Here is a 27657-nt window from a genome sequence, read left to right as displayed (position 1 = left end):
AGCATGCATACACACACACACACACACACACACACACACACACACACACACACACACACACACACACACACACACACACACACACACACACACACACACACACACACACACACACATTGTACTCTCTAAATATGTGAAACAAAAAGCAATGTTGAAGGGATATTTTAATGAACGTGGACACAGCTCTTTTATCCTCACCTTTCTCATCCACACAGGCATGGAATGTGCACTCGGGGAGTGATGGTGGATATGGATAACAATCACCGAGATGATTATGGCCACGATGACGAAGATCATGGTGAAGAGCATGTATTTTCCGATGAGGGGTGCAGCACTCGACGTGGATGGGATGAGCTCCACGATGACCAGGAGAAAGACGGTGAGAGAGAGGAGAACAGATATACCTAAAGTCATTTTTTCACCTGAAACAAAAAGATTGTTTGGGTCTCAGAGAAACAAAAGAGGTATTTAAAAATCGTTAATATATGCTGCACCAAAAAGTCATCATATTTACAACAAACAGCATTCCCGTGAGACACTAAGCTTTGCAAAATATCCCTCAGTAAGTGAAGTTAACTCATCAATCAGTTCGTCATGTACCAAACTCTACACAGAGCATCGGTTCTGCCGAACCAGTGAATTGGCTACACCAGGGTTACAATCCTGGACAGGTCACCACTCCGACACAGGATTGAGCAGGAATTAATTTGTTCAGTGTGCCGGCAATAACTCACTTACTCATCGCGAAGGAGACCATGCGATATTTAATGTCCACCAGCTAATGCTAGCACACGACACCCAGTTTAACGTCCATCCGAGAGACAGCACACACATTAATGCATCATCCTAGATGTGACACACTAGGAGGACAGTGTGTGTGTGTGTGTGTGTGTGTGTGTGTGTGTGTGTGTGTGTGTGTGTGTGTGTGTGTGTGTGTGTGTGTGTGTGTGTGTGTGTGTGTGTGTGTGTGTGTGTGTGTGTGTGTGTAGATATATATTAAATATAAAGCTTTTTCTAACCACTGACCAACTGACTGACTGAAATTAAAGATCGGGGCCTTTCGGCTGATGTAGAAAGTTGAAACTTTGCGTGTTGATGGACATCGAACCCGATACACCAGGAAAAATCACAGAATTGTCAGAAAGCATCCATAAATGAAAATATAAATAAATGAAAATATAAATAAATGGAAAAAAAATCAAATGCAGGTGAGCGACCCGAGAATGGGGAAACACGGTTCGTATGCTTACACAATGTATAAGCACATCCCGCTGGTATATATCGTGTACACACACACACACACACACACACACACACACACACACACACACACACACACACACACACACACACACACACACACACACACAATCGACTCCTCCAATGCTCTTCTCACCGAAGAAGCTGCATAAAGCAACCATGAAAGTTTGGTATTGTAAGTTGGTTTATAGTGTTGCGGTGCCGGGGTTCTGGGGGTACTACGATGGAGGGGGATATCCCTGGTTTCTCCCTGGACTCACCAGGAATTGAGGCCATCGCACACGAATAAGTTTATGTCACGGCGGGTCGCTAATTGACCACGAACACCAATAATATAACCACGTGACCCATTGTCCTCCGTCTGACTCCCATTTGACTGGAAACACACAGTCGCCTTATCAGGCAATCACGCTATTAGTATGTATGTATGTATGTGTGTGTGTATATCTATCTATAATTCCAGCAATGCGTGTGTGTGTGTGTGTCCGTGACCGCTGTTTCTCGACAACCACTGGTCCAATCAAATTGAAACTTGCCAGCTATATTGCTGGGGACCTGAGGATGTGCCTTTTCAAGCTTTGATATTAATCGGACAAGTGCTTCCCAAGTTATGGCCATTTATTTACCAAACCAATGACAAGACACGTTGCTGCGGCCATTTATTTACCAAACCAATGACAAGACACGTTGCTGCGTATGCGTGGCCAATGGGGAAAGGACGCCATTTAGTTACCGTGGCGTAGGAGTGGCAATGGTCAATGGCAGCGAATGTCATGGCAAGCAAAGACAGGGAGGTAAACTTGATTTTAATTTGGATTTTAATTAACTCTGTGTGTGGAAGTGTCACAGCAGTTGTTACTTCAATGCAAGCGATAATTCGTGGAATGCATGTGAACATTCCGTACGGGCACGCACCACTTCCGGATAGTGATGACTTACTGTATTCTAATAATTTCTCGATTTGTTATGCGCATTTATAGATAAACACAATGCCCCAATCCAGTCATCGTTTACGAGAGCGAAGGAATGGCCTGTGTGGTTGTTTGAAAGTTTTTTTTGTTTTTTTTTGTTTGCACGTACGGCCATGCACGTATGGGCACGCGAGAGCGAAGGAACGGCCTGTGTGGTTGTTTCTGGCACCTTCTCAATAGCCCCCACCATCACCCCTCCACCCTCACCATCACCAAAAGCAACAACATTTAACATATGCGGTTTGTAAAATTTGGTTTTGTTTCAATTTAATTTTATTGAAATGCAAAAGTAACTTTCCCTCTCTCGGTCTTCCCCATCCACCCACGTCCTGACACACAACCTCCACCTATTACGTTGGTAGTTATGGGAAAATTACTTTTGTTTTACGCGTTTTCAGCTAACACGGTAAATTCTCGGAACGCAATGACTGCGTTGAATGAGGAATACTTACACATCTCCAGTGAAGCATAGTGGATGATCAATTGAACTATGAGGATGCATTTCAGCAAATGGTCTCCTTAATTGACACAAAACTAGTGGCATACTGACTGTGGAGAAACACAGGAACAGTCTGATCCATCATGCCCTTCCCACAACTCATCAGCCTGGGATTCATTTTCCCACAAGACAATGATCTTCACCATATAGCAAGCTCATCAATGGAGGAAATGTGGGGGAATTATGTTTCGTCATTCAGAGGTTGAGGGCAAACTCACAACCATAATGCGGCCTGTAGAAAGTCCACAAATCAAATTTGAGGCAATGTGCTTGTGCAAATGAACTGAGAAGGCCAAACATCAACCCAGCATCAAAGGCAGCATTGTAACAACATCTAGCAATGGTACACAAAACAACTCTGTGGCAGCGTAAAAACAAGGTGAAATGCTGTATGCAAAGCAAAGGGCGAACAAAGAAAAGGCTATGATATGAGAATTGGAAAGTGTATGGATGAGGTCAGTGGTAAGTGTGTTTTCAATTTCATATTTTATGGAAAACTTGGAGCAGACCTGAATCAGTCGGGAGGTAGAATACGAGGCCCGTGAGGAAGGAGAAGAGGAGGCAAGGAACGATGACATTTACAATGAAGTAGAGGGGCAGGCGCTGCATCACAAAGTGATACGTGATGTCGATGTACAGAGTGTCAGGACAGCAGGCATAGTACACATAGTGTGTCCAGCCTCGATAACTTTTCATCACCCATTCACCACTCTCCGCAAAATTGCTAAGGTCAGGCTGCACGTCCTCCTGCATCGAAGCAATACAAAGTAGCACAAGATAGTGGAGGAATGTGTGAGCATTGTTGAAAAGATGATTCTACCGGTGTTGATTTGGATGTGGTCCAACAACCGAATGCATCTTGTTAGGGTGCCATAATGGCTTTCTATGGGCAAGTCGACCTGGTGATGGCCATATTCAATTCTGGCCATGGATTCAACCCCATATCAGTGAAGGCAATGCAATGAGGCTTTACCCACTCAACACTGAGCTAATCTGTCAACAAGAACAAAATCCTCAATTCGATAACCTGCTCTTTTAGGTCCTTTTAAGTCCCAATTAAACATTATTATAATGAAGGCATTATTTATCTCGCATGTAGACAAGTGTCATTGGGACAAACACCGATTAAATGAAGGTGCACCTGCTTGATGTAAACCTTGGTCCCATCATAGGTCCACGTGCCCAACTTTATGCTGCAGTTCTGCTGGTCAAAGGGAAAGTAGGTGACAATTATCTCACAATAGCTCTTGAAGATGATTGGAGGAGTCCAAGTGACCTGTCCAGAGCTCTCCACCTTCAAGGAGGTTCCACCCGGTGGGACAAAGTCCCCATCGGCACTGAGCAGAAACAAATAATGGGAACATGTTCACGAATATCCTGAATACACTGGTCCATCACACACGGTATTTTAACTCCTACTTGATTTGGGGGTGTTGAAAGGAGGGGGTGGGGGTTATGGCGAGTGCTTTATGGACACACAAAGAGAATATAAATTGGAAAGAGCATCATACAAAGTAAAAGGAGTACATTTAGTAGAAAGAGGTACATTTTGTGGGGCTCATTCAGAGTGCCAGAGTGTACGACAGTCCAGAGATGGGATGAGTGGTGGGCCAATTGAGTCGGCCCACCACCCTGCCATCGTTTAACTTGCTAGACCATTCAAATGTACTTCCTCTTGCGAGAGCATGATCACCAAACGATTTCACAAGTGTTTTGTGAATGTCAGGTGGTTTATTGTTCGTCTTCACTAAAAAAAGACATCACAAATCATTACCGGTATTCCACAGTGTGCAGCACTTACCACCATCTTTGCTATATCCACAATACACTGCATGGCAGATTCCTGCCCATGTGCTTTTTTGTATATATTTCTGGTTCCAGGAATGAGCATGGTGGACGTTGGTTAAAACATATAAATATACGTATATTCAGGGTGTTTCAAAAAGAGTGATGCAACTTTAAATGTTTATTTACAAAGAAACAGAAACCTCAGGAACGTGAACCAAACATTTGTTGAAAGCTTATGGCATGGTATTTTCGACAATTGATTGATATTGCAGAAAGTCACTGGTAGAGTTAGTAAGAGCCCAAGGTCTGAAATTGGCATTTACGCAAAATCCTTGTAATTGACATTCTCGATGTGTGCCCCTCTGCGGTTCAGACAGACATTGATCCTAACTACAGAGTTCTGTCCAGCTTTCCTGTCGGTCTCATGTGGCACTGCCCAGAGGTAATCTGACACCTCCTGCTTCAGATCATCTAGTGGGGCAGGGCGGTAGTCCAGATGGTTCAACCAGTAGTCCAGATGACTCAAGTCTTGAGCCGTACCGAGGGCAATGAGGCGGTTTCTGAATAGCTACTACAGGAAAGTGATGGTGTCACCGTCTGTATGTGGGGGTGCACCATCCTGCATAAACCAGGTCATGCTGAGCTGGTTTGGGGTGACCTTTTGGGCTATATCGTTATGGAACTTCTGGAGCACCGCACCGATGTTGGCTTGGCTCTTGGTTACTGATGCTGGCCTGCCACTGTTGCTCTTGTTCTGGTTATGCACTGTACCATTGTGCTCAGAATGTTTCACAATATGTTGAATGGCACAATTTGTTTGGTCCATCACGTGTTCTGAGGTCGTATTCCCGGCAGAACCTCCGGTGGGTGTCTTCACATGACTTGGTCTCATACCACAGAGCCACCACTTTTGTCTTCTGCTTCATTGTCAATGGCATATTTGAGCTACGGAGCTAGAAATCCCTGGGAACAATTACCACGATAACACCACCAAACCCTGAAAAGGAAAACGGTATTGGTCAAAAAAAAAATGCCAGGAAGTCAAAGTTGTATCAATCTTTTTGAAACACCCTGTCATCCCCTTACAAGGAATTCTTCAAAGCAGGAGGAGGCCATTAGGCCCATCAAAGCTTGTGCTGGTGTTGGTTGCAAACTTATGGTTGGTTTTATCTGCCTCCTTAAAGTTCATCAAAACTGGCTTATCTGTGCCAGATCTTCCTTTGTTATTCGTTGTGTTTTCAACTCATTGCCATGTATTATCCACACCTTGTTGGGATGTTTTGTTTTTTCAAATATATGTCCCTGTGATTCTGGCCTAACTTACAATTCCTCAGGTAGTAAGCGTACCTCCTCCTGTCTCTGATCTGACACACACACACACCTCATTTAGTTTTGTTTATCCTGGGTGTTCTCCTTTCCTTTCTATTTTCTTTCTCCCTCTTTTCTTCAAATAAAACCAACATAAAAACTTTCTTGAACTCGGGCGGGGGGGGGGGGGGGATCATAAACTCATTCTACCTGTTATTTTCTTCCTTCGATCATTCTTTATCCCTTTCATTCTCACTATCTCCTAATTTAACTGATTTGCTTCAAAATTAAAGTTTTAATGACATTTTTAAATGCTAATTTTCCATATTTTTTGCATGATGAACACTACAATGTGTTCTTCTTCTTCATCTCGATCTACTCCTCTTCTTCTTCACACATTAATTACCCAAACCTTTTCGTCACGCAATACCCAGTCTATGAAAGACTTTAGACCATTTCGACGCTTTCGACCTTTGAACTTTACACCTTCACAACGAGACCAGATAGACCTTTCATTTGCAACCAATGACGTTTCATTTAGTACATTCTTCCATTTATTTGCTACACAATAACAAGTCCCGGTGAGTGTCTGCAATCTTTGATTATTACTATTTTATTTTATGTTGAAGGCTCCAGTCGCGGATTAAAGGCCATCTCTCACACCTTGATGTTTTAGCCAGCGTATGGCAAGGTATCAAAAGGTATGTAAAACGCTGGCGTACACTGAACTATTGATGTTTTTTTCCAGTTTTTGACATATTCATAAGTTGGACGTATGCATAACGTATTAGTAACGTACACAGAACGTTTCGATAACATAGAGATAACTTGTATCAACGAATGCTGAGTGTGTTGTCGGCGTTCACAACCTATGCCCAATGATAGGCTGCGGCTTGACGATTCAAATCATAACCGCACTAGACATCGAAGTGTCAAGCCGCTGTCACACCTTGACGTTTTAGCCAGCGTATGCTGACGTATGAAAAATTTGCCAAATACGCTGGCACACGTCGAATACGTTATGGGTAAGTTTTTTGTATACGTTAAGAGCATGCTGAAGCATGCTGAAGCACGCTGGCATACGTCGTAGTACGCCGAGTACGTCGACAAATTTTCAGCATGTTGAAAATTTTTCGATGTATGCCAGCGTATGACGCACACGTTCCGCATATGCTCGCCATAAGTTATAGGCACGTTACGCGATTGTTGACACACGTCGACACACGTTACTTGTAAGTTACTCATAAGTCGAAACATGTCGTGGTAATGGTTAGCGTCAGTGTTCCAGACTCCCTGGTTTATTTTATTATTTTTTCTTTTCTTCAGTATGACGGTGATGTTGACACTTCAATTTCTAGTGCGGTTATGATTTAAATCGTTGAGCGGCAGCCAATTAATTATATTATATTATAACTGCACTAGAAATCGAAGTGTCAACATCACCGTCATACCGAAGAAAAAAACCCAAAAAACCAGGGAGTCTGGAACACTGACGCTAACCATTACCTCAACGTGTTTCGACTCATGAGTAACTTGCAAGTAACGTGTGTCGACATGTGTCAACGATCGCGTAACGTGCCTACAACTTATGGTCAGCGTATGCGGAACGTGTGAGTCATACGTTGGCATACGTCGAAAAATTTCAAGCATGGAAAATTTTTCTAACAGCTCGGCATACTACTACATATGCCAGCGTACTACGACGTATGCCAGCGTGCTCTTAACGTATACACAACTTACCCATAACGTATTCGACGTGTGCCAGCGTTTTAGACAAATTTTTCATACGTCGGCAAACGCTGGCTAAATCGTCAAGGTGTGACAGGGCCTTTAAATAGTCCTCACCGAGGACAGGCCTTAAATAAAAGAACTGCATTGATAGAAAATTAAGGAAAGAGAGAATAGTGTAAGAGATTTTGAGAAAGTAAAAAATATCTGCTTTTTGAAAAGGTGAAGGTCATAAGTGTTTGTGAAGACTTGAGAAGGTAAAGAGTTCCAGAGTTTTGCAGTGGAGGGGAAGAAACAAACATCGTTAACGGGCCACCCTTGAGTTGCCAATGGCCACACAATAATCATGTGATGTCGTGGCTTGTCGAGTACTCCTTGGTTTCGCGAATGGTGGAGGTACACAAGCAGCAAGTTCTTGCGAGTTCGCTCGTTCTAGTTAGCCCGTCCCCCGTGCAGCGGAACATTGGGTTTTGCAATTGCTTCTGTATGTCTGTCTGTCTGTTGTGCTGTAACTTTGTTTTTTACCATTTGAGCTTTTGTCATCAAATTTTTAGCAAAGCATTATTATAAGAATATGGAGATAAGAAATTAATAATTTTGTTAAGATAATTTTCATCATTATTAGGGAACCATTCACCTAACAGGCTGTGGTAGCCTATTGTTTCTGTTCAGATTATTTTTTGTTCTAATTCTTTGTCCCATTTTGAGCCTTTTTTTTGCTTGACGATTTCCTTAAACGTGTTTTCTCAGCAACAACTTGACCGATTGACACAAAATTTTAACCACAGGTGCGATTACTCATGCAGAATTTTTTTAATGATGATTATAACATCAGAGGTCACGTGAGGTGGCAGCCATGTTGGAAAAACGTTGGTCATCTTCTTCTCTGGAACTGCTTGCTGGAAAAAAAAATTTGAAATATGGCTCATTGTGAAGACATCCACAATGGATATAAGTGGTGTTAACTGTGACGTCATCAGTGATGTGGTAGCCCAGTGAAAATACGACATGTAGAACGCTGCATCCTTTCAGTATGAAAAATTCTGAGTTTCATCCAGGGAAAGATGTGAACACAAAAAAAAAAAATTATGACATCATCCATCATGTGGTTGGGCAGCCATATTGTTGTTTTTTCAAAAAAAAGGAAAAATTCTCCTTTTTCAGAACCGCTTTAGAGATCGAAGTGAAACTGCACAAATGATCGACTAGACATTCTGAATAAAGTTTGACAACAATGACCATAGGTCACATGGCTGGCAGCCATATTGGATTTACCCTAAAACCTTCAATAATCTTCTCCAGAATGGCTGAACAGATTGAGGGGAAACTTTACACACATGTTCCTCATGACTTGGGGATACTATGGTGATCAAGAATAATCGGTAGGTCACGTGGTTCGGTGGTCATATTGGATTGAAGAAAAAATATTAAATAATGTTTTCTCTGGAACCGCTAAATCCAATCGAAGTGAAATTTGGAAAATGTCATCACCCACCTAACAGCTGCATACACTTTGAAAATTATGACATCAGGTCACATGGTTTGGCAGCCATATTGTATTGAAAAACGAACCTTCTCTGATCAAGACAAAACTTCACACACGTAATCCTCCACCCAACTATTATCGGAGTGCAAATTTTCAATGCCATAAGTCACATGGTGTAGCAGCCATGTTTGTTTGAAAACGAAAACTTTAAAACCCGTTTTATCCAAAACGGCTTAATGCATCGATATGAATCGCATCAAATTACATGGAGCATAACTCCATGGAGTGGAACTCAATCGCAAAGTTTTGAATTGATAGCTGAAGCGGTTTCCAAAATATTATTTTTTATTTATTTTCCGTGAAACCAATGTGGCTGCCAAACCATGTGACTGATGACGTCATTGTTAAATAAAACATATACAGCAAGGGTGTAGAGCATCATAACTGCAAAGTCCAGTGTGGATATGTTACTCAGTTTCAGAGAAATAATTATTTTATCACACCCAACAAATCATATCTTATAGACTGCATAGAGCGGTTCACGTCTGTGTGTGGATGAGTCCGAAGCACCGCCCATTCTGCTGGCCATGCCTTCCTTCGTCTCGGCAAACATCACAAGCACCACTTTTAGCTAGGCCATGCCTTTCCCTCCAGCCGCATAGAAATAGCGGTCATATTTTTCGCTTCATGTCGGTCAATATATTTATACAGGCCACATGTACCATACATTTGAAGACTCAACAACCCATCTTCTATTATAAAATAAAGCTACCATTTAGAGACAAGAAATGTACAATTTGATTACACCTCAAATGAGGTAATGCATGTTTTGTTTTGAACGATCACTGCAGCAGTCGAAAATACAGCTCACAATGAAAATACGTGCTTGCTTGAGTGCTGAAGCCGCTTTGCAAGCTCATTTTATTTTATTTTTAATTATTATTTATTTATTTTTAATATAATGTCAAGGCTCGTATAAGAGATAACACAGAGAACGCATAACATGGGGAGCAGGAGACAGGAGGGATGGGAGAGGGAAGCAGAAAACAGTGGGTAATAGACACATGAGGAGATCCTGGATGGGGTAAAGAAGATGGACACAACAGGGACTTTCAGGAAGGAAAGCAGGGAATTTGAAGGAGGTGGGTTTGGGGTGAATTAATGGGGGTAGAAAAGTTCGTGGTTTTGGATGGGGAAGATAAGGGATGGTGGTGAACAGCTGTTTTGAAGATCTGGAGGGAAGAGTGGGATTGAAGAGAGTGTGGGAGTTTGTTCCAAAGGCAGTAAATAAGAGAAATGAAAGAATGAAGGAGAGCAGTGATTCTTGATTTTGGTAGTTTTACCAGAAGGGGGTTGCTGATGGAACGTGAGCACCCTGCGGAAATATGGGCAGGACAGATAGCAGAAAAAGCAGAGGGTGAGGCTGGAGAGGAGACTGTAGAAGACAGAAAGACCACCGACCTGCCTGCGGTGAGAGAGTGAGAAACATAAAGACCCAGCCTAATCGCGGGAGATACCAATGATCTTAAATGGCTTGGTTTCCACAGCGTGAAGCCAAGAAGAGTGAGAGCAGGAGTACCAGCCAGGATGGGAAAGCAGTACTCCATCAGGCTGCGGATGAAAGCTTTGTATGTGGTCAGGAGGTCAGGTGTGCCAAGGAAGGACTTTGCACGATAAAGGATGCCCAATGGGCGACTGACTTTGGAAGCCAGCTTGGAGATGTGGCTTTCCCAGGAAAGATCATGGCAGATAGTGAGGCCCAAAAGTTTGAATGAAAGAACTTATTCAAGAGGAATGTTAAGAACAGAGATTTGGGAGGGGGGGGGGGGGGTCCGGACAGTCCTTTTGGAGAGAAAAAGTGAGAGTGTGAGATGTATCAGGATTGAAAGACATGCTCCACATGTTGGACCAGCTTGTGATTTTATCCAGATCTGCAGAGAGTGAAGAAGCTGCTGCTTGCCGGTCTGAGAGATGACAGATCGTACGGCAGAGGGTGGAGTCATCAGCAAAGAGATATAGAGGATTTTCCAGAGATTCGGAGAGATCATTGATGAAAACAAGAAAAAACACAGGGCCCAGAACGCTGCCTTGAGGAACTCCAGCCTGGACAGGAAGAGGGGATGAGAGAACTCCATTTAGGGCCACACATTGATTGCGACAGGAGAGGATGTCTGTGAGCCATGAGTGGAGATTGCCTTGGCCACCATAGGAAGAGAGTTTGGTGAGCAGAGAACCAGGCCATCTTGAAAGCACACGACATATCTATGGAGATGGCTCTGATCTCATGTCTGGCATTGAGGACCTTCATCCGTTGTTGGGAAAGCATCAGCTGCAAGTCCAGTGTACAGTGACCCGATCTGAAACCAAATTGATGATCACAAATCAAGCCAATTGGAGAAGAGGAAAGATTTAATGTCTGAAGTGATGATGGATTCCATAACCTTGCTGATGATTGGGGGAAGGCTGATTGGTCTGCAGTTGCAGGGATTTGTTTTTGCACCTTTTTTGTGCAGGGCAGTAATGTTTGCTGATTTCCAAGCAGATGGCAGATAGCCTTGAGCAAATGAGAGGGTGAATATAACAGAGAGATGGTGAGCAAGAGCAGAGAAGCAGGATTTTTGGACATGTGGGCTGATGGCATCTGGACCAGTTGCAGAATCAGAGTCGAGGTTTGACTGCAAGCTCTCCACCTTGTCAAGAGAAAAGGACACAGAGTCCAAGAACAGGTGGGTATGACTGGGTAAGGTGGTTACAGAAAGCGATGGGTTTGGGACACAAGATTTAGCTGCAAACACTGGGTTTCGGTATTCAGCTTTTTCACGTGCAGTGTCAGCTGTGTGGCCATTTGAGGTAAAGGAGGAGATGGAGGGGGAACATACACCAGAATCAGACTTAACTACATGCCGATAGGATTTGGAGGAAGGAGACAGGTTTGAGAGTTCGGACTTGAGATGAGAAAGATGTTGTTTTCAGGGTAGACACACACTTGTTCTGAGCTTTGTGGAAGGGAATGAGATTGCCCTCAGTTGGATTTGCCTTCCATGAGGCAAAGGCAAGTTGTTTCAGGTTTTCAGGATTGTACCATAGGCAGGAGGAAGGGTGGGACAACTGAAGACGAGAGGGGATAAATCTGTGCATGAGGGAGAGCAAGTTTCTTTGAAAGAATTCCCAGGAAGAGTTTATGTCAGAGAAATTAGAGATGGGAGACCAGTCTCGAAGTTTTATGGCTGCTTGAAGACTCTGCCTTTCAGTCTGAATGAAATGCCAGACTCAACGGCGCTGAGGTGGTTCTCTCATAACAGCGAGAGTGACGTCCACTTTGACAAGCACGTGGTCCGAAGAACCGATTGGAGCGGAGGAAGAGCAGCAGATATTTTCAGGGACATTGGTCAAAATCAGATCCAGAAGAGATGGAGTACCATTGGTTGAGATCCGGGTAAGGAAGTGGACAGATTGATTCAGTCCCAATGAGTTGCAGAAGTCTTTTGCTGAAGTGCCATGACAGGTGACAGAGGTTCCCATACCTAGCTAACTGGCATGATGACAATTGAAGTCACCACATGTGAGGAAGAGAGAGTTGGGACGAGAGGATAGAAGTTGGTCCATGTTTTTGGCAAGTGAGGTGTAAATGGAGTCATCCCTATTTGGTGGACAGTACAACACACATATATACATGAGGTGGGAGATGCGGGGAATCTGTAGCCAGAGGTATTCCTGGGGGTCTGGGGTGTGGGGGAGTGAGGGCAGTGCATGGAGAGTGAGAAAGAATTTTCGATGAAGAGAGCAACTCCGCCGCCAGGACGAGGCTCAGGTCTGTCATACCGGAGGAGGGAGTAACCAGCAACCATCTTGAGTTAAACGTTAAAAAAAAATTGACATTATATCTCTGAAACTGCTGAAAGGAAAAAAATTGAGACTTGGCACACCTTGTTCTCCTCCGAATGGGGAATGAAAGATTGTAAGGATGATGTCATCAGTGAAGTGGCAGAGCAGCCATAAATGTAATGTTTTAATCAAAATCCTTGTTTACCATTGAGATTCAGTGTGCATGTCCAGGCCATAACATTTTTACCAATTGAGCTTTTGTCATCAAATCTTCAATAAACCTTTATTATGAGATTGTGGAGAACACAAATGTATAAAATGTTCAATTTTTTTCAACTGTCGTTTTTGTCTAGTTGAGTTCGAGTACAAAGCGGACGCTGACGGTCTTTGCATTTTGAGATGCTTTCCTGTTTCATTTGTTTTGCTTTAATGCATGGGAATTGTAATCCTGTCATGTGAGGGAAATGTAATCCTGTCATGTGAGGGAATTGTAATCCTGTCATGTGTGTCTTCCTTTGTTAATTGTCTTTTTCTCACCATTATGATAGCAATAAACTACTTCCCGCAGTGCAATATTGTCCAAATAATGCTTCAAAGGGTGTATCAATACAGTCTGTTCCAACATTGCTTTTCTACAGACAGAGGGTTTGTAACTAATCAACAAAAGTTGGCACACCTGTAGGAATTGTTTGCATCAACTTTCAAGGCTTAATTTACTTCCATTGCTGCAGAACAGCTGCAGTTGCTAACTCATTACTTGCTCCCTGAAAAAGGTCTTTTTTAACAACTCTGAAATTTACATTATTTTTCAGTTTTTGGTAACTTAAACTTTTTTTAACCTCTGGCAGTTTATCACTAAGCGTTGTAGCATTCCAGGTTATTCACTGGACTTGAACTGATTAAATTTCAGTAAAAACTGAAAAATGGGGGTGTTCTAAAACTATTGACCGGTAGAGTAAACAAAACAAGTGAAATCCTTCAATACAGCGCATGTGGTGAAGCAAATGAGTACACTAATGTTATTGAAAGAACCACTTATCACTTTGCCACCAATATCTGCCATAATTGTAAGTAAATTTCAACTACTAATGCATGACGAAACACTTGTTTATGGCTAATATTAAAGAGAATGATGGCACAAGAAGAACTTAGCTTTCAGCGTTCGGCGCGAAATGCCATGGTGGGTGGAAATGACGTCTTTCGTTTGTTCCTACATGAGAGGGGAGCGTTTCTTGGTTTTTTTTCCGTCAAGCAATAAATTCAATGGTTTTCACATATACAACACATTCGTTTCACAAATTTCCGTTGAAATACTCGGGTATTTCCATCAGTTGTCGCCATTTCCGTCTAGGTTACGCACTGCCGTCTACCGGACGGCCCTCATTGGCTCACTTGAGGCACGTGGGGGTGGGGGGGGGGACACCGGGGACATTTCAAACTCGGTGCAATTGTATACAGCGCACGCGCTGTAATAAAAATCTTCCATAAACTTTTGGTACTGTGTTAGTGATAAAAGGATGAGATGCAAGGATGAAAGTAAGCAATTTGATCTCACTTGTTGTACAGTGTGATGTCAGGTAGCCAGATATCTGAAGATGGAATGCGAACATGTGATATTCCCTCGTACTTTTGTGGGTTCCACATCAATCGGAAGTCTTTCCATTGCTGTTCAGAGGAACAAATTAATTGCATAGAGCCACCATAATTAGACTTAGTGCATGATACCAATCATAAGTGCATGGAGCATAGTACTGACATCATAATGTGTGTGTGGTACAGATATCATATGTGTGTGGTACAGATATCATATGTGTGTGGTACATACATCATATGTGTGTGGTACAGATATCATATATGTGTGGTCCAGACATCATATGTGTGTGGCACAGACATCATAAATGTGTGGTGCAGATATCATATGTGTGTGGTACAGACATCATAAATGTGTGGAACAGACATCATAAATGTGTGGAACAGACATCATAAGTCAGTGGTCCGGACATCATAAGTGCATGGTATAGACATCATAAATGTGTCCTACAGACATAACAAGTGTGTTGTAGAGATATAAGTGAGTGGTACAGACATCACAAGTCCATGGTCCAGATGCCGCATGTGCTACTGACAACCCTCTGGAAATATATGCCGTTTTGAATGTTGTTTACAAACCATCCTTTTTATGTCATAAATTGTATTTTACAAACATTTTAAAAGTCGTATTTTACAAACATGGGTTTAAATCAACATTTTCACATTTCCTCACCTGTTTTATTCGTACGTTTGTTTCCACGACTTGGTTTACTTCATCCTGAAAGTTTTGTTACATCATCACTTTGACCAAGGAAACTACGCTTCTCTAAATAACATGGAAACAGCTTCGTAAAAGTTATGATTTGATTAATCTTACATTTTTAACACAACACATTTGCTGAAAAGAAATGTTGTGAATAGCCTTTCAAAATGTTGTGAATAGACCTTTATGATTGATATCTGCAGATGATATCACTTAATGTCAATGAACACTTGTTTATTGAAAATGTGCACAGAAGCTCATCATATTTTTCTCCAAGAAGGGGGAAAAAAAGCACATCTTTGGTTATTAAACAAAGAAAATAAAAAAAACTTTGATTATTTAACAGAGAGTTTAAGGAACTTTGGTTATTAAAAAAAGACTTTAAAGAACTTTGGTTATTAAACAGAGTTTAAAGAACTTTGGTTATTAACCAAAGAGTTTAACGAACTTTGGTTATTAAACAAATAGTTGGAAGAACTTTGGTTATTAAACAAATAGTTGGAAGAACTTTGGTTATTAAACAAAGAGTTGGAAGAACTTTGGTTATTAAAAAAAGGAATTAAAGAATAACATTGGTTATTAAACAAAGAGGTGAAAGAATAACTTTGTTCATTAAACAAAGGGATTGGAGAATAACTTTGGTTATTAAACAAAGGCATTAGAAAATAACATTGGTTATTAAACAAAGGGATTTAAGAATAAATTTGGTTATTAAACAAAAGGATTGAAGAATAACTTTGTTTAACAACCAAAGTTATTCTCTAATCCCTTTGTTTAACAACCAAAGGGATTAAATAATAAGTTCGTCATTTAAACAAAGGAATTAAAGAATATTTGGTTATTAAACAAAGGGATTAAATAATATCTTTGTTAATTAAACAAAGGGATTAAAGAATAACTTTGGTTATTCAACAAAGGGATTACAGAATAACTTGTTATTAAACAAATAGTTTAAAGCACCAGGAAGCTAAATTGCAGCAACTCGACCTTAGATGATCACACCGATTATGGTACGCTAAAAATCAAAGAAGAGACATTATTCAGCATTCCACACCACGCTGATGAGCTGGAGAAGCTGTAATCCAACTGTGATGTTGACGAGATCATGGTAGTTCTTTACTGGCCGAATGACTTTGTTGTAGTTTGTGAAGAGGTTCGCCATTAACGTGGACTCGGTTTCCCATGATTCCACCAAGTCTGTGAGGTGAGTGGGTGGGGTTATCTCACTTGGATGGAAATTCACTGGTCCTTTGATTAAAAGTAAAACAACACAAAGCTCCATCATTTTCAAATCACTGAAAACCGAAACTCACCCTGCCTGTTCAAGAAGCTACAGCACTTATCATGCACAGCAAAAATCATGCAGTTGTGAACTGCTGCTTGATGCTCAGCATAAGGGCCTTATTCTGACATCTACACAGTTGTATACCAGAAAGTGTGCAGTGCACATGTAATGTGGTTTTATATGTGAGACATGCTCAAAAAAAATAGAGAATTGAAATTGTAGTTTCAAGTCACTCATTGAGGTTAATCCAATCTGTTAATTGGGAAAACTTATCATGCAAAGATTATACATTGTTTTCCACATATAATAGTTTCCACAACCGAAAAATTGTAATTAATAGGAAAAAAACAATAAAAAAAATTCTGTGAGTCCACCTTAACACCATTTGAAATTGAAAGTAGTCAACATGGTAGGAGGTTTGAGGAAATGGCTCACATGAAGATATGCATTATATTGTGAGGGTCAATGAAAGGAAAAATTACTTTGCTGCTGGTATCACAGGATGAACAAGAAAAAGAGCAATCAGAGATTGTAGACCTTCAACAGGACTTGTTTTGTCTGGTGTTGGTGTAGTTTTGTGTAGTGTATTTTGTGTGGCATTTGTGTACTGATGTAGTGCATAATTAACAAGTAAAAAAAAGACATAAAATGTCACAGCCCTTGTTGTTTCAGTAATTTTGTTGAGTGGAGTTAAAGGGCCAGCCGATATTTATTTATAACTAAAATTAATGGCCGCCAGTCTACCAGTCAGCCATCTTTGATCAGATCACAAAATAAAGTGAGGGGCACGTGTATGCCATCATGTACTCTGCTTGTGCCGTATACTTATGATCAGTGAACGTGTGACCAGTGTACGTGTGACCAGTGTACGTGTGACCAGTGAACGTGTGACCAGTGAACGTGTGACCAGTGTACGTGTGACCAGTGAACGTGTGACCAGTGAACGTGTGACCAGTGAACGTGTGACCAGTGTACGTGTGACCAGTGAACGTGTGACCAGTGAACGTGTGACCAGTGAACGTGTGACCAGTGTTTCATCTTCACTAACACCTCGATTGTCGCTATCTTCCGCTGAATCGCTCGCATCAGGTTCGAAACGACATGACTCCACAATCACCCCCGCCCTCCTCCCCCCAAAGTGCTTCCATCACCTACTTTGTCTCCAACGATTTCTTCAACATCCCACTGATCAGTTCCAATAGACCAAGAACCTTCGGAGTCGCTAATGACGGTGGAATCGCTCTCGGGATCCGAGCTCGACGTGCGCTCTTTCTCCATATAAACCACCATTTGGATGAAGGTGGATTCAAGTTGTGACGTCACTGGTGACAATCGATACTTTCCGGCTTCTTGACACTTTGTGATTGGCAAAAAATACATTAAAAAAATTCCCTTCAAATTCGACCGTGATTAATAATTTTTCAGAAAAAATAAATTTCCGTTTTGGTTCCTCTTTAAAACTGGATGAAACGTCACAAAAACAGGATGAAACGTCACAAAAACAGGATGATCACCTTTCTCGATCTGCACACTCACCTGCACAAACGGGAAGAAGTAGAAAGATCGTTTCAAGTCTCATCACGAACGAGCGAGCAACAGCATTGGGCACATCACGGATCTGAATAAGGAGTGGGGGGAAAAGCTGGGAAAGGTGGGTGAGGGGAGGTCGAGGAATGAAGGGGCGTGGTGTACAAGACCTTGACCACGCCCACCACCCGGTGTTTTGGCACAGGACGAAGACAGAGGAGCAATGTGGACACAAAACGAAGGACGACTGGTGATCAAACGGTTCCGATCGTTGGACCGGTGATGGAGGATCTTTTACAAAACTTCTCTTCCCGGCTCGCTCGTCTGTTAGAGACATCGACCCGATCCACCTGTCATAGATGTCCCTTTATGGATCGAGCTTGGCATCCCCGAGTGACATGCTGCTCAAAGGACAAGAATAACCCGCAGTGTTGAACACCAGACCATGAATAGAAATTGTGTTAAAAACACAGAGGGATTGGATGGAGATGGAGGTAAAAACACACACTGGGACTGGATGGAGATGGAGTTAAGAACATGCACGGACTGGATGGAGATGGAGTTAAAACACACACTGGGACTGGATGGAGATGGAGTTAAAAACACACTGGAACTGGATGGAGATGGAGTTAAAAACACAGAGGGACTGGACGGAGATGGAGTTTAAAACATAGAGGGACTGGATGGAGATGGAGTTAAAAACACAGAGGGACTGGACGGAGATGGAGTTAAAAACATAGAGGGACTGGACGGAGATGGAGTTAAAAACATAGAGGGACTGGACGGAGATGGAGTTAAAAACATAGAGGGACTGGATGGAGATGGAGTTAAAAACACAGAGGGACTGGATGGAGATGGAGGTAAAAACACACTGAGACTGGACGGAGATGGAGTTAAAAACACAAAGGGACTGGATGGAGATGGAGTTAAAAACACATTGGGACTGGATGGAGATGGAGTTAAAAACACAGAGGGACTGGACGGAGATGGAGTTAAAAACACAGAGGGAATGGATGGAGATGGAGTTAAAAACACATTGGGACTGGATGGAGATGGAGTTAAAAACACAGAGGGACTGGACGGAGATGGAGTTAAAAACACAGAGGGACTGGACGGAGATGGAGTTAAAAACACAGAGGGAATGGATGGAGACGGAGTTAAAAACACAGAGGGACTGGACAGGGATGGAGTTAAAAACACACTGGGACTGGATGGAGATTGAGTTAAAAACACAGTGGGACTGGATGGAGATGGAGTTACAAACACACTCGGACTGGATGGAGATGGAGTTAAAAACACAGTGGGACTGGATGGAGATGGAGTTAAAAACACACTGGGACTGGATGGAGATGGAGTTACAAACACACTCGGACTGGATGGAGATGGAGTTAAAAACACAGTGGGACTGGATGGAGATGGAGTTACAAACACACTCGGACTGGATGGAGATGGAGTTAAAAACACAGAGGGACTGGACGGAGATGGAGTTAAAAACACAGAGGGACTGGACGGAGATGGAGTTAAAAACACAGAGGGAATGGATGGAGACGGAGTTAAAAACACAGAGGGACTGGACAGGGATGGAGTTAAAAACACACTGGGACTGGATGGAGATTGAGTTAAAAACACAGTGGGACTGGATGGAGATTGAGTTAAAAACACAGTGGGACTGGATGGAGATGGAGTTAAAAACACACTGGGACTGGATGGAGATGGAGTTACAAACACACTCGGACTGGATGGAGATGGAGTTAAAAACACAGTGGGACTGGATGGAGATGGAGTTACAAACACAGTGGGACTGGATGGAGATTGAGTTAAAAACACAGTGGGACTGGATGGAGATGGAGTTAAAAACACTGGGACTGGATGGAGATGGAGTTAAAAACACATTGGGACTGGATGGAGATGGAGTTAAAAACACAGAGGGACTGGACGGAGATGGAGTTAAAAACACAGAGGGAATGGATGGAGACGGAGTTAAAAACACAGAGGGACTGGACAGGGATGGAGTTAAAAACACACTGGGACTGGATGGAGATTGAGTTAAAAACACAGTGGGACTGGATGGAGATGGAGTTAAAAACACACTGGGACTGGATGGAGATGGAGTTACAAACACACTCGGACTGGATGGAGATGGAGTTAAAAACACAGTGGGACTGGATGGAGATGGAGTTACAAACACACTCGGACTGGATGGAGATTGAGTTAAAAACACAGTGGGACTGGATGGAGATGGAGTTAAAAACACAGAGGGACTGGATGGAGATGGAGTTACAAACACACTCGGACTGGATGGAGATGGAGTTAAAAACACAGTGGGACTGGATGGAGATGGAGTTACAAACACACTCGGACTGGATGGAGATTGAGTTAAAAACACAGTGGGACTGGATGGAGATGGAGTTAAAAACACACTGGGACTGGATGGAGATGGAGTTACAAACACACTCGGACTGGATGGAGATGGAGTTAAAAACACACTCGGACTGGATGGAGATGGAGTTAAGAACATGCACGGACTGGATGGAGATGGAGTTAAAACACACACTGGGACTGGATGGAGATGGAGTTAAAAACACACTGGAACTGGATGGAGATGGAGTTAAAAACACAGAGGGACTGGACGGAGATGGAGTTTAAAACATAGAGGGACTGGATGGAGATGGAGTTAAAAACACAGAGGGACTGGACGGAGATGGAGTTAAAAACATAGAGGGACTGGACGGAGATGGAGTTAAAAACATAGAGGGACTGGATGGAGATGGAGTTAAAAACACAGAGGGACTGGATGGAGATGGAGGTAAAAACACACTGAGACTGGACGGAGATGGAGTTAAAAACACAAAGGGACTGGATGGAGATGGAGTTAAAAACACATTGGGACTGGATGAAGATGGAGTTAAAAACACAGAGGGACTGGACGGAGATGGAGTTAAAAACACAGAGGGAATGGATGGAGACGGAGTTAAAAACACAGAGGGACTGGACAGGGATGGAGTTAAAAACACACTGGGACTGGATGGAGATTGAGTTAAAAACACAGTGGGACTGGATGGAGATGGAGTTAAAAACACACTGGGACTGGATGGAGATGGAGTTACAAACACACTCGGACTGGATGGAGATGGAGTTAAAAACACAGTGGGACTGGATGGAGATGGAGTTACAAACACACTCGGACTGGATGGAGATTGAGTTAAAAACACAGTGGGACTGGATGGAGATGGAGTTAAAAACACACTGGGACTGGATGGAGATGGAGTTAAAAACACACTCGGACTGGATGGAGATGGAGTTAAGAACATGCACGGACTGGATGGAGATGGAGTTAAAACACACACTGGGACTGGATGGAGATGGAGTTAAAAACACACTGGAACTGGATGGAGATGGAGTTAAAAACACAGAGGGACTGGACGGAGATGGAGTTTAAAACATAGAGGGACTGGATGGAGATGGAGTTAAAAACACAGAGGGACTGGACGGAGATGGAGTTAAAAACATAGAGGGACTGGACGGAGATGGAGTTAAAAACATAGAGGGACTGGATGGAGATGGAGTTAAAAACACAGAGGGACTGGATGGAGATGGAGGTAAAAACACACTGAGACTGGACGGAGATGGAGTTAAAAACACAAAGGGACTGGATGGAGATGGAGTTAAAAACACATTGAGACTGGATGGAGATGGAGTTAAAAACACAGAGGGACTGGACGGAGATGGAGTTAAAAACACAGAGGGAATGGATGGAGACGGAGTTAAAAACACAGAGGGACTGGACAGGGATGGAGTTAAAAACACACTGGGACTGGATGGAGATTGAGTTAAAAACACAGTGGGACTGGATGGAGATGGAGTTACAAACACACTCGGACTGGATGGAGATGGAGTTAAAAACACACTCGGACTGGATAGAAATGGAGTTAGAAACACAGTGGGACTGGATGGAGATGGAGTTAAAAACACAGTGGGACTGGATGGAGATGGAGTTACAAACACACTCGGACTGGATGGAGATTGAGTTAAAAACACAGTGGGACTGGATGGAGATGGAGTTAAAAACACACTGGGACTGGATGGAGATGGAGTTACAAACACACTCGGACTGGATGGAGATGGAGTTAAAAACACACTCGGACTGGATGGAAATGGAGTTAGAAACACAGTGGGACTGGATGGAGATGGAGTTAAAAAACACACTGGGACTGGATGGAGATGGAGTTAAAAACACACTTGGACTGGATGGAGATGGAGTTAAAAACACTCTGACTGGATAGAGATGGAGTTATAAACGCACTCGGACTGGATGGAGATGGAGTTAAAAACACAGAGGGACTGGATGGAGATGGAGTTAAAAACACAGAGGGCCTGGACAGGGATGGAGTTCAAAACACACTGGGACTGGATGGAGATGGAGTTAAAAACACAGAGGGACTGGATGGAGATGGAGTTAAAAACACCCTGGGACTGGATGGAGATGGAGTTAAAAACACACTGGGACTGGATGGAGATGGAGTTAAAAACACAGAGGGATTGGATGGAGATGGAGGTAAAAACACACACTGGGACTGGATGGAGATGGAGTTAAAAACACACTGAGACTGGACGGAGATGGAGTTAAACACAGAGGGACTGGATGGAGATGGAGTTAAAAACACAGAGGGACCAGATGGAGATGGAGTTAAAAACACAGAGGGACCGGATGGAGATGGAGTTAAAAACACAGAGGGACTGGATGGAGATGGAGTTAAAACCACAGAGGTACTGGATGGAGATGGAGTTAAAAACACAGAGGGACTGGATGGAGATGGAGTTAAAACCACAGAGGTACTGGATGGAGATGGAGTTAAAAACACACTGAGACTGGACGGAGATGGAGTTAAAACACAGAGGGACTGGATGGGGATGGAGTTAAAAACACACTGAGACTGGATGGAGATGGAGTTAAAAACACAGAGGGACTGGATGGAGATGGAGTTAAAAACACAGAGGGACTGGATGGAGATGGAGTTAAAACCACAGAGGTACTGGATGGAGATGGAGTTAAAAACACAGAGGGACTGGATGGAGATGGAGTTAAAACCACAGAGGTACTGGATGGAGATGGAGTTAAAAACACACTGAGACTGGACGGAGATGGAGTTAAAACACAGAGGGACTGGATGGGGATGGAGTTAAAAACACACTGAGACTGGATGGAGATGGAGTTAAAAACACAGAGGGACTGGATGGAGATGGAGTTAAAAACACACTGGGACTGGATGGAGATGGAGTTAAAAACAGAGTGACTGGATGGAGATGGAGTTAAAAACAAAGAGGGACCGGATGGAGATGGAGTTAAAAAAAATAGAGGTACTGGATGGAGATGGAGTTAAAAACACAGAGGGACTGGATGGAGATGGAGTTAAAAACACAGAGGGACTGGATGGAGATGGAGTTAAAAACACACTCAGACTGGATGGAGATGGAGTTAAAAACACAGAGTGACTGGATTTAGTGAGATATCGCTTATTAAACATGAAATATCATTTCATTACCCTTATTAAGTTATCAGAGTGGATATTTCCAAACCACCCAGCATAACCAAACTTAACAGGGATAACCAACTACTGAGCACAACCAAACAACTCAGCACATCCAAACCATGCAGGGATAACCAACCACCCCAGCACAACCAAACCACCCAGCACAACCAAACCACACACAGATAACCAACCACCCTAGCACAACCAAACCACCCTAGCACAACCAAACCATGCAGGGATAACCAACCACCCCAGCACAACCAAACCACCCAGCACAACCAAACCACACACAGATAACCAATCACCCCAGCACAAACCAAACCACCCAGCAAAATCTTCTCAAGAAACTCCTTCGGCAGCAGTAACACTCTGTCATGAGTATGGTCCATCTCCTCTTGTTTGGTGGATGAGTCAAAGACCATTCCATCATGTAGTATTTTGGTGCCAGCCCCTGGGGTCTAGCATTCAGTCGTGGCTCCAGATATTTTTCCTTTGGTTACAGACACCCGGGTAGGCCCATCCATAAGACAGCCATCTAGATGATGTAAATTGGGGACATCGGCTGTTTGTTTACACCTTCCAATTGTTGAGACCGCACTGTGGTGTACTCTTCCGTGAGGCATTAATATCACAAGTTGTAAGCCTTGGACAACATGCTCAGATGAGGAACATATCAACAGGAAAAAGTGTAATTTAATCGAACGACATTATTTATCAGCCAAAGTTGGCAAAGGTGGGTCCTCCCATTGTCAGAGACAAAGGAAGATGACGTTTTCAGTGTTCGTTATTTTTAACTAAAACAGCACTGGGTGGAGCACATATCTCCACCAGTCTGAACTGTTTACATGTTGTATCCCACCGATAGGATCCGGACCTTAACTAAAATCGAATCGGTTTGTAATTGTCACCGAACCAACTCACCCACCAAGTTTTATCATAACTTGTCCACAACTTCTTGAGATATTATGCTCCATATTGTGTTTGGCTCTATCTCTCAATTGTGAAGAATCACTTCACGAGTTCTAGTATCCGGATCCAGATCTTCACCAAAATCGAACCACTTCTTCCGTGTCACATACCCAACCTGTCCACCCAATTTCGTCCGAATCCGTCCACAGACAGACAAACAAACAAACAATAAAGACTTTGTGCAGAGCACGATACAAGCGAAATCCCTAAAACAAATTTGACCTCAAAAATAATTGGTGGTTGAAGTCAATGACCTGACATGCAAGTCCTGTTCAAATTTCAAGTCAATCGGATGAAAATTGATGATTTTCGAAATTTGACAAAGATGTTCACCATGAGCCGAGGTTGAAGTTTGGATCTCCAAATGAATAGGCTTCTTGTATGTGACCAACTCTACCATTTCTGAAGATCTGTTTAAAACTGTGACCTGTAGGCGATTGACAGGCAGCCAAAGTAGACAGGATCACAGGCCAGATCAACCAATATACTTGTGAACCTTCCATTTTCGCAAGTAAGAAGAAAGATGTCGTGCATAGCACGATACTTGCAAAGTTCAAAGAAACAATAGTTACCATGGAAACATCAATTTGGTGATTTGGAAAATTTGACCTATCAAGTGTTTAACGTGATGGAATGTTCATAACAAATGTTGATACATTTTCTAATTGTTGCCTAAGATGTGTTTTACATGTTTTGGACGGCATTGACCTTCTTGACCTTTGACGAATTTTAACCAGATTTTCCCCACATATATCACACATACGTACAAATAAGGCGTGTAAGTTTCAATCTGATATGTTGAAAAATTGTTGAGGTTTGGCAAAAATAAAATCACAAAAATATCTCATTTGATTATAATATATGCCTGGTGTTGGTTTAATAGTTTGGGTGGTGGGCTTGGGATCCTAGGATCCTGAGTTCAAATCCCCCTTCGTTGTTGAATTAATACCAGGTGGGGTTGACTCTGCCTGTCATCCTTCTGAGGTCAGCAAAATGAATACCAGCTTGCTGGTATACTGTGTCGGAGTGGTGACCCGTCCAGGATTGTACCCAATAGCCCAGGAGACTGCTTCGGCAGCACCAATGCACTGCACAGAGTATGGTCCCGATGGATGGATGGATTAAAAGGGGTGAAATTGTTCTCATGGACACTGTTTCCTCCTTGTCACATGGGACTTTTCTCTTTGCCATGCGGGGCTTTTCCCTATTGCATCAATCAAGATGAGCATAACCGGCAAAAAAAATTCAATTCATTCATTTTATTTTGCACCCTCTTAATTTGGAACTGAGGGTGGTTTTCCAATGGGAATGGGGGGGGGGGGGTGTTTTGATTATGACAGGTGAACCTCAAGTGTTATTGCAGAAGGCCCTCAGACAAATGGTCAAACGGGGTCTACAGGGTCTTTGGGGACTTCGGGTTACAATGGAGTATAAAAAAGGTCGACAGTGACTTGTGGTCATATAGGGTCTTACAGTTATAAAGGATCTCAAAGATTTTTGGTGTCTAAAGGGTCTTCACAGTCTAAAAGGTATTTCTGGTCTTTGATTTTTTTTAAAAGGGTCTTAGAGGGTCTTACTGGTCTATGGGGTCAAAATGGTCTTCAGCATCTTTGGGTTATGAAGGGTCTAAAGGATATTTTTGGTCTAAAGGGTCTTCGAGGGTCTTGCTGGTCTTCGGGGTCTTCAGGATGTTAAAGGGTCTCAGGATTAAAAAGGGTCCTAGTGGGTCTTCGTTGTCTAAAGGGTCTTCGGGTGAAAAGGGTTTAAAGGATCTTTGTGGTCTCAGGGGTCTTATGAGTTCTTACTGGTCTTAGGGGACTAAAGAGTCTCATGGTCTTGGGGTTTTAAATGGTTTTAGGGTTATAAAGAGTCTTTGGGGTGTAAAGTGTCTCAAATGGTATTTGGGGTCTTCATGGTCCAAATGGACTTGAAGGATCTTAGGGGGTCTTAAGGGTCCAAAGGGTGTAAAGTTTGTTCCGGATCAGTATTAAAAATAATTATATAATTCCATTATTTCATCAGAGAATTATAAAACAGTAAATGAAAGTTCATGGTTCAGTTCAGCCCAGTGTGTAAAAGGTAGTCGGCTGGCTGCATGCTGTCGGGCTGGGCAGAGTGAAGGAACATCAGCGTTGCTGATAAGAAGCAATAGGTGGGGGTGAATGTGGAAGTAGCTTGACAAATCACTTGGAACAAAGCTGCCTTTTGACTAATGTGTCCGAATGGGAGAACAACTACACTACCACATGAAAGAAAGTGTACCCAGAGGGGGGGGGGGCAGAGTTATCATGGGACATTGCACCAGATCAAGTACAATACTCAGCAAAAGACAACAAAATGCAGACACGTCTACACCTTGCCTCTGAGTGACCTTGTGTGAGACACATAAAATAACCGGCAGAGCACCTGACAAGCAGGAGGAGGACACGATGTGACCTGTTTGAGAAGGAACAGGTGTTTGCTGCACATCTTGCGGGTGATTTCATTTTTAAACTGGGCTCATACAGCAAAGAGAGTATTGAGAGCGTTGCGTGCAAATCACAACTGGTTGTGCAACTCCAAAGCCCTGACTGAAGAACCGGCTGCACCATTGCAGATGCTGGTCGATCTCCTCTGCTGGCCGGTTGGTACTCTACTAATCCACTGCCTCGCTGGTGTCTCGGAGACGACATCAAGCAGGCATTTCCTCTCTGGCCGCATCAATATGGCAAAGAGTCTGTTCCCTCCCTCCCTCCTCATCCTCCTCCTCCTCACTTCAGCAGCCGGTCTGCATTGCGGTCTTTAACGGCGAGTAGTGGACTCTGATTTTCCTGCTTGTTTCGGTGATACCAAGCTCACCCTCTGAGGACTTGCATCAACATTGGCCAGTCGGACTTCAACATGTGCACATTGAAGGCTTCTGTTTCAGACGTATCAGGTCAGGTCAGGTATGGGAGCATGTGCCAGAACAGCACGTCGCTGCGTCCACTTTCCGCCGGTACTCCAGGGGCCTCCGTCTGGCCATCCCCCAGGCAGATGCCAGGCCCATCCCCATCTCCTTGAGATGATGGTCAACCTGTTGCAACCATGAGGCACGTGGTCGACCCACTGGCCTCCTCCACTCATGAGACTACCTCGCTGAGAGAATCTGGTGAGCAGGATCAGAGTCAGGAAAACGAGCCACATGTCCATACAGCCGCAACTGACG

The 27657-nt window shown here is 43.0% G+C and overlaps 1 protein-coding gene across 3 annotated transcripts in view; it reads right to left on the bottom strand.

Annotated features, from left to right (window-relative positions):
- The window catches only part of LOC147031209 (acetylcholine receptor subunit alpha-like), a 32784-nt gene extending 11379 nt beyond the window's left edge, over positions 1-21405 (bottom strand). Inside the window, exons 1-7 of one of the 3 annotated variants that reach the window (XM_085876055.1) lie at positions 17980-18309; positions 16213-16355; positions 15129-15173; positions 14421-14530; positions 3872-4067; positions 3240-3477; positions 199-422 (exon numbers count right to left, since the gene is read on the bottom strand). In XM_085876055.1, the coding sequence (XP_085732181.1) occupies positions 199-422; positions 3240-3477; positions 3872-4067; positions 14421-14530; positions 15129-15173; positions 16213-16355; positions 17980-18307 (1284 nt within the window). In that variant the 5' untranslated portion in view covers positions 18308-18309. Of the gene's footprint in view, positions 1-198; positions 423-3239; positions 3478-3871; positions 4068-14420; positions 14531-15128; positions 15174-16212; positions 16356-17979 lie in introns of those variants that run through there. The other 2 variants (XM_085876056.1, XR_015056739.1) reach the window with 2 other exon arrangements.
- Positions 21406-27657: the final 6252 nt, after the last annotated feature.

This window comes from Eptatretus burgeri, chromosome 3 (genome assembly GCF_056783735.1).
Source record: "Eptatretus burgeri isolate ZD-2024b chromosome 3, Ebu_testis_v1, whole genome shotgun sequence".
Lineage (NCBI taxonomy): Eukaryota > Metazoa > Chordata > Myxini > Myxiniformes > Myxinidae > Eptatretus > Eptatretus burgeri.
The sequence above is the reverse complement of the archived record's forward strand: the minus strand, read 5'-3'. Positions and strand labels throughout refer to the sequence as shown.